Source organism: Lepidothrix coronata, unplaced genomic scaffold, assembly GCF_001604755.1.
Source record: "Lepidothrix coronata isolate B3197 unplaced genomic scaffold, Lepidothrix_coronata-1.0 Scaffold327, whole genome shotgun sequence".
NCBI lineage: Eukaryota > Metazoa > Chordata > Aves > Passeriformes > Pipridae > Lepidothrix > Lepidothrix coronata.
The window spans coordinates 91,806-98,522 of record NW_016690507.1 but is presented as its reverse complement, the minus strand read 5'-3'; the positions used below and the strand labels follow the sequence as shown (position 1 = coordinate 98,522).

Sequence of the window (6,717 nt, the reverse complement as noted above, 5' to 3'; positions counted from 1 at the left end):
TTCTCCGCCGCACCCGGATTTTCGGAGCGCTAAAAATCGGTGGCTTCGCGCAGCGCTCGGAGGGGTTCGCGCCCCAAATTCGGCACCGGGGGGGGGGGACACAAAGAGACGCACAACCCCCCGCTGACCCCCAGCCACCGAACGGGGCCGGGCTGGGCCGTGCCCGGCTCCAGCCGCCGGAGCGATGGGGACGCGGGGCCCCCTCCGCGGAGCCGGGACCGCGCCGGTGCCGCCCCGGTGCCCCCCCAGCCCTGCCCGCCCCGGGTACGAGCAGCCCCCGGCCCGGCGCTGCCGGGGAGGCCGCCGGCTCGCCGCGCTCTGCCCTAATGAGCTCCGCTTATGCATTTCCTCATTAACGAATATTTCTCCCGGCCGGGCTGGGGGGCACCGGGACTCGCTGCCCCGGCCGCCCACCGCCCGTCCCGTCCAGCCGGGGCTTCAAGGGGGCTCGGCCGGGCCCTCCCAGCCCCGCGGGCTGCAGGAGGCCGGGCCTGCACGCCGGGCACCCCAAATCCTGCCGCCAGCCCTGGAATAACCGTGCCCGGCTGTGGGGTGCGACCCCCGCCCTCAGTGACGGTGAAACCCCCGCCTTGCCCGGGGACTTCCACCGGTAAAAGGCCCTTGGGTCGGGCCCGGGTCCTGCATCCCCCCGGTACCGGCGGGCGCGGTGCCCCCCACCCCCGAGGGGCGCGGGTTTGGGGGGGGCGGATGGATGGGTGGCATATTTTGGCTCCCTGATACAGTTTTGATCAAAAATTCATTAAGAGGCGCTCGGCGCAGCGCCATCAATATTTCAGGGCTCTCGCAAAACAACAAAGTGGGTGTTTGGGGGAGAACGCACCGGGGGGGGGGAAGGGAGGCAGCCCCCGGTGCCCGGCTCGGCCCCGGTTTGCTGCGGCGGGACGGCGAGGAGGGACCGGACACCTCCGATCCGTCGGGGCCGCGGCCGCTCGTCGCCACCCCCGGGGCTCGTTCCTGCCCCGTTATAAGGCGTGGAACAGTTCCCGGGAGCGGAGACCGGCCCCCGTCGGAGCGGGTGGCCCCGGCGGCCGGGTGGCTGCAGGGACAGGCGGTGCCCAGCCCCGGGGCCACCGCGACAGCCCGGAGCGTCCCCGGCCCTGCCCGCGGTCACGCGTGGCCGTGGGGCTCCGAGGGGACAGGCCCGGTGCTCTCCCAGCGGCGGCAGAGCCGAGGGGAGGGGGCAGCGCAGGGACCCGGGATGTGTCCCCTCGGTGGCACCGCCGCCCTGAGGGACACGGACCTTCAGCCCACACCCCCCCGGGCTGGGATCCGGGGCTGCTCCCCCCGGGGAGGGGACAACGGGACAACGCCCCCAAAACCAACCCACCCGTCTTTCCCCGGCAAGGGAACACCCCGACTGCGAGGCGCACAGCCCCCCAAATCGGGGTGCAGACCCTCGGCAGCAACATCCCCCCCCGCGCTGGGAGAGGGACCGGCACCGACCGGGAGACAAAGCCCCACCGGCCCCGCAGCCCCGAGCGCTGGAGCCCAGCACCCCCCCGGAGCAGCACAGCCCCCCCCGTGCTGGCTCTGCAGGTAACTGGGCTGCACTGGGGCAGCTCTCGGGCCACCTGGGAAGGGGACACGCAGCTACAGAGGTGGGGAGATGGCCCAGAGCCCTCCGCGGTGGGCCAGGACCCCGTGGGATGGATGGTGGGGGACACAGAGCGAACGCAGGTGCTCTGTCGCTTCCCAGTGTCACCCCGAGCACTGTCCACCCCCTCCCCACTAAACCTGGGGGTCCCTGGGTGCCACCTTTGGGTCCAGTGCGATGGGACACCCCCCCTCCCCTGCGCTGGGGTCTCAGGGCAGGTGAGCAGCGACACGAGGCTGGGGGCAGAGGGGCCTCTGTGCAGCACCAAAGCGGGGCTGGGGGCACCCCAGGGCACCCCACAACCCCAGTTCAGGACCTGTCGCAACGGGCGTTACTGGACCTGCAGGTGCCGGTGGCATTCGTGGCTCCGGTGGCTCCGGGTCTCCCGCTCTGCCCTCCGGGTCCCGCCGGCCATTCCCGTGTCCCGGTGGTGGGATGCGACGAGTCCCCCCCACCCCCCCGACAGCCCCGAGCCCCTCCCCGGGGCTCACCTCGCCCTGACATTTCCTGGCGCTCCTTCCATGCCAGCGGGTTGCCATAGCAAATCTAAATCTTACAAACAAAACGGGGAGAAAAGCCTTATTAGCATATATTCAAATGAGCCATGCAATAATGCAAACCATAAATCATGCAGTCATTGCTATTCAATCAGTGTCTCTTACCCCAGCCCCCACACTTTCACCGGGTGTCTCGCCTCCTCTTTCCGTGCAGAAGCCCCTTCCCAGTCCCAAGGGTGGCCCAGGAGGGGACCCACCATCCGGGGGGGGCCCTGGGCCGAGCCCGGCCCCAGCCCTGGGCTGCCGGGGCTCCGCGCAGCCCCCTAATCCCGGCTGGTATTTATGTCGCTCTATTAAACGGGGCAAACTCTTCCCAGGATTAATCTCCCGCCCAGGTTTTAATCTCGGGGCTCGGCTCAGTAATCCCCCCCGCCGCGGGAAGGGGCCCAGCTCGGTGCTGGCGGTGTGCAGGGACCCCCACCCTCTGCCCCCACCCGATCCCGACCTGGGGGTGCCCGGACAGCGCTGGGGGAACCCCCATCCACAGCAACCCCCCCTCCGGGGCGGGGGGCACCGCAGGACCCCGGTCCTCCCCTCCTCACTCACCCCCCAGCAGCGTGGCCGTGACCGTGGCTGTGCCCAGCAGGCCCCGGGGGATGATCCCCCACCCCAAAAAGCGGCAGAACCCCCATCCCCAGCCCAGCCCTGAGCTATAAGAGGCACAGCTCAGCCGGGCCGGTCCCACCCCTCCGCTTAACCCCCCCCTTGCCCCGCCGGTGCCGATCTTAAGGGCACAGAAGGGGTTTTTCCTCCTCCCACCCGCTCCCAGCGCCGGGCTGTGGCACTGAGACCCTCCGAGCAGCTTTTTGGGGTCACCGAGGGGTGGGGGCGGCACGGCTGGGCCGCGGGGACCTGGCCAGCCTGGGGGTGACCCGGCTGTCACCCACCTTGCTGGTTGTTGACCCTGGAGGGGCGGCTCTGAGCCTGGGGGGGACACGGGGGGGGGACAACAACGCTGAGACAAAGGGCCACGTCTCCCCCTGGGGACATTAATGACCTGCCACCCCAGGGCACGCGGGCTGTCCCCAGGAACATCACAGCAGACACCCCGACACCCCCAGCTCTTTATTGGCGAGAAGATAATAATAATAAATAGAAAAGAGCCCCTGTGGGTGGTGGTGGGGGGCAACACCCACCACCCCGGCCGCCCCCTCCCTTCTTTCCCCCCTCACCCCCCCTTCACTGCGGGACCCCGGCAGCCCCCCCTGGGCGCAGGATTGGGCCGGGGGGGGGGTGCGGGGTCGGAGCTGCTGCCGGTGCTCTCAGTCCTGCTGCCACCGCGTGGCACTTCTCGGCCACTCCCGCTCGCTGGGGACACTCCGGCGCGGGGACGGGCGGGGACGGGCACCGGGGACGGGCACCGGGGGCAGCGCTCCTTGCCCCTGGGGGTCCCGGCCTCGCGGGGGTCACGGGGGCAGCGCGGCGGGGAGCGGGGTCGGTGGCATGTGGGGGGCAGCGGGGTGGGGGGCCGGGACCCCGCCAGAAGCCCCCGTGGCACCGCTGGCGCTCTGCAAAGGGCACGGGGGGCTCTCCCCGAGGGCCTGAGGGTGGGGGCGAAGGGGGGGCTGCTCCCCCAAGCACGGCTTCCCCCGGCCCACCCCCCCGCGCCCCCTCGGCCTCGCTATCTCTGCCAAACGTCCATGGGCTGCGCCCGCCGCGGGGGCACCGCGACCCTCTGCTCCTCCGCCGGCGGCCGGGGGGCACCGAGGGGGTAGGGGTACCCCTTGGCGTAGTCGTCCCGGGGCTGGAGGTCTCCGGGGCCTCGGGAGGCTTCGCTGAGGGACGCCAGGCTGGCCAGGGAGGTCTGGGGGGTGCCCGAGGGGCAGCCCAGCCCCGGGGAGACCCGCTCCGACTTGATGCTGACGGCTGGGTGCTGCGGGGAGGAGCCGGGGGCCGGGGGAGGGTCTTCGGCAGAGACGATCCGGCTGCTGACCCTGGGGCGAGAGGGGAGGGGGGTGAGGCCGGGTCTCCCTGGATGCCCTGCCGGGGTGCGCAGGGTGGAGAAAGGCTGAGCTCACCCCTGCTTTTCATCGCTAGAGGGGCTGAGACCCCCCAAACTCGTGTCATGCCCCGGCTCTGGCCCAGCTGGGCACTGGGCGGGTGCCCATCCAGCTGCTGGGAGCCTGGTGTGTGACCGGGGGGGCACATGGGGACCGGCTCCATGGGGAAATCCAGTTGGAAACAGGCTCTGCCAACAGTGGTGAGCTGGGAAGGAGTCTGGGGTGACCCTACACACCCCAGTTTTGGGGTGAAGCTGAACGAGCACCAGCGTGGAGGGTGGGGGGCTGTGCCTTGGGTGCTGGGAGGTGGCACCCACGAGCAGACACGCCCCTGTCCCCCACCCTGCAGTCCCCCCGTCCTTACCCCAGAGCTGCCATGTCCCGGGGGTGCTGCCACGCCGGGGGGCCGGGCTGCAGGAACCCGGGGGGCGGCGGGACCTCGCCAGCCCCGAAATCTGCTGGGCAGGAGGACAGGAGTGAGCGGGATCCGGGGGAAGGGGGGTCCACAGGTTGGGAGAGGGGATGGGGAGGAGGATGTCGATGCCGTCCCAGGGCTGAGGGACCAGGACTCACCCGCCTGGGCTGGGCTGAGGAAGGGGAAGCCGGCGAGGCCGTGGCTCGGGATGCTGGAGCTGCCCGGGGCGAGGACGGGGCTCAGGGTCTGCAGGGCCGGGTACAGCGGCCGCTGTGGGAGCACGGGGTGAGCCCGTCAGGCTTTGTGCCACCAGAGCCCTCGGGGGGTGGGAGGGGGCCGTGATGCAGCGTCTCCCCCCACCCCGCGCCCTTCCTGCGCCCCCCCAGCAAAGCCCCGGTGCTGGGCTGGGGAAGGGGAGCTGGGAGGAGCTGGGTTTGGGGAGGGGACACCGCCGTGGCCCCGGGGACAGCCGGACTCACCGCGGTGCTGCCGCCGCCCCGGGCGCTCGCCAGGCTGCCCTGGGCTTCCCCGCGCCGGCCCTCGGCCCCCAGGTACAGCGGGGGGGGGGTCTTGGTGGCCAGGGCTCGGTTCAGGCCGCCCGCAGGGAACAGGGGGTAGCCGAGACCTGCAGGGACAGAGCGACAGGGGGATGCAGGGGGTGGCTCCAGGGGATGTGGGGATGGGGCGGGGTGCCCACGGGTGTGACGGTGGCCGCTCCGGTGCCCTCGTGGCCACATCCTCATAGCCACATCCTCCGGGGCCACCGGCGCAGCTGGGCTGTGGCCACGGGCTGTGACAAGAGGTGACACACAAAGGCAGCGGCTGCACCCAACCCTGGTGCCAGCAGGCTGCCAACCCCCCCTCCGGACCCTGCCATGGGGAGCTCCCACACCTCAACCCCCCATGGAACAGCCAGGACCTCCCCAGGGGGGACGTCCAGCTCCTCCACCCCGAGGAGACAGACGGGGATGCTGCACACCCACACCCCCCACCCACCCACCCGGGGCGGGGGGGTTTCCACTGGTCAAGGCCCAGCATCTTTTTTTTTTTCCATCAGCTTTTCCATCAGCCACCCGGGCCCGGAGGCCGCCAGGTCCCCGTCACCGCCGGGCAGGATGAGCCCCTCGTGCCGTGCTCGGGCTGTGGGTGAGGGGCCAGCTGGGTGCTGGGTGCTGGGGGGGGGCAGGAAGCAGCTGGAGGGGGCCCGGGGCCGGTGTTTCCACAGCTGGAGCTGCAGCAGCTCTCCCTGCCCACGCAGCCGCCCCGGCCCCGCGCCCGGTAAATCCCCGGGAGAGGCTGCGAGGGCAGCTTTGCATGCGGGGCCTGGCTGGGAAAACCCCCGTGGGGTCGGCGGGGTTGGGGTGCTCATGGCGGGGACAGGGTGCCCGTGGTGGGGACGGGGTGCTCACGGTGGGGATGAGGTGCCCATGGTGGGGATGGGGTGCCCATGGTGGAGTTGGGATATACATGGCAGGGATGGGGTACCCATGGTGGGGTTGGGGTGTTCATGGCAGGGATGAGGTGCCCATGGTGGGGATGGGGTGCTCATGGTGGGGATGAGGTGCCCATGGTGGGGATGGGGTGCCCATGGTGGAGTTGGGATATACATGGCAGGGATGGGGTACCCATGGTGGGGTTGGGGTGCCCATGGTGGGGTTGGGGTACCCCTGGTGGAGTTGGGATATCCATGGCAGGGATGGGGTGCCCATGGTGGGGTTGGGGTGCCCATGGTGGGGTTGGGGTGCCCATGGTGGGGTTGGGGTGCCCATGGTGTGGATGGAGTGTTCATGGTGGGAACAGGGTGCTCATGGTGGGAATGGGGTGCCCATGGCAGGGTTGGGGTGCTCATGGCAGGGATGGGGTGCCTGTGGTGGGGTTGGGGTGCTCATGGGAGGGACGAGGTACCCATGGTGGGTTTGGGATATCCATGGCAGGGATGGGGTGCCTGTGATAGGCACGGGGTGCTCATGGGAGGGACGAGGTACCCATGGTGGGTTTGGGATATCCATGGCAGGGATGGGGTGCCTGTGATAGGCACGGGGTGCTCATGGGAGGGACGAGGTACCCATGGTGGGTTTGGGATATCCATGGCAGGGATGGGGTGCCTGTGATAGGCACGGGGTGCACATG

The 6,717-nt window shown here is 70.6% G+C and overlaps 1 protein-coding gene across 1 annotated transcript in view; it reads right to left on the bottom strand.

Moving 5' to 3' along the window:
- Positions 1 to 3,793: 3,793 nt before the first annotated feature.
- MEF2B (myocyte enhancer factor 2B) overlaps positions 3,794 to 6,717 on the bottom strand; it is a 4,833-nt gene continuing 1,909 nt past the window's right edge. Inside the window, exons 6-9 of the mRNA XM_017838175.1 lie at positions 5,067 to 5,339; positions 4,746 to 4,857; positions 4,537 to 4,630; positions 3,794 to 4,106 (exon numbers count right to left, since the gene is read on the bottom strand). Coding sequence (XP_017693664.1) covers positions 3,794 to 4,106; positions 4,537 to 4,630; positions 4,746 to 4,857; positions 5,067 to 5,339 — 792 coding nt within the window. The remainder of the gene's footprint in view (positions 4,107 to 4,536; positions 4,631 to 4,745; positions 4,858 to 5,066; positions 5,340 to 6,717) is intronic.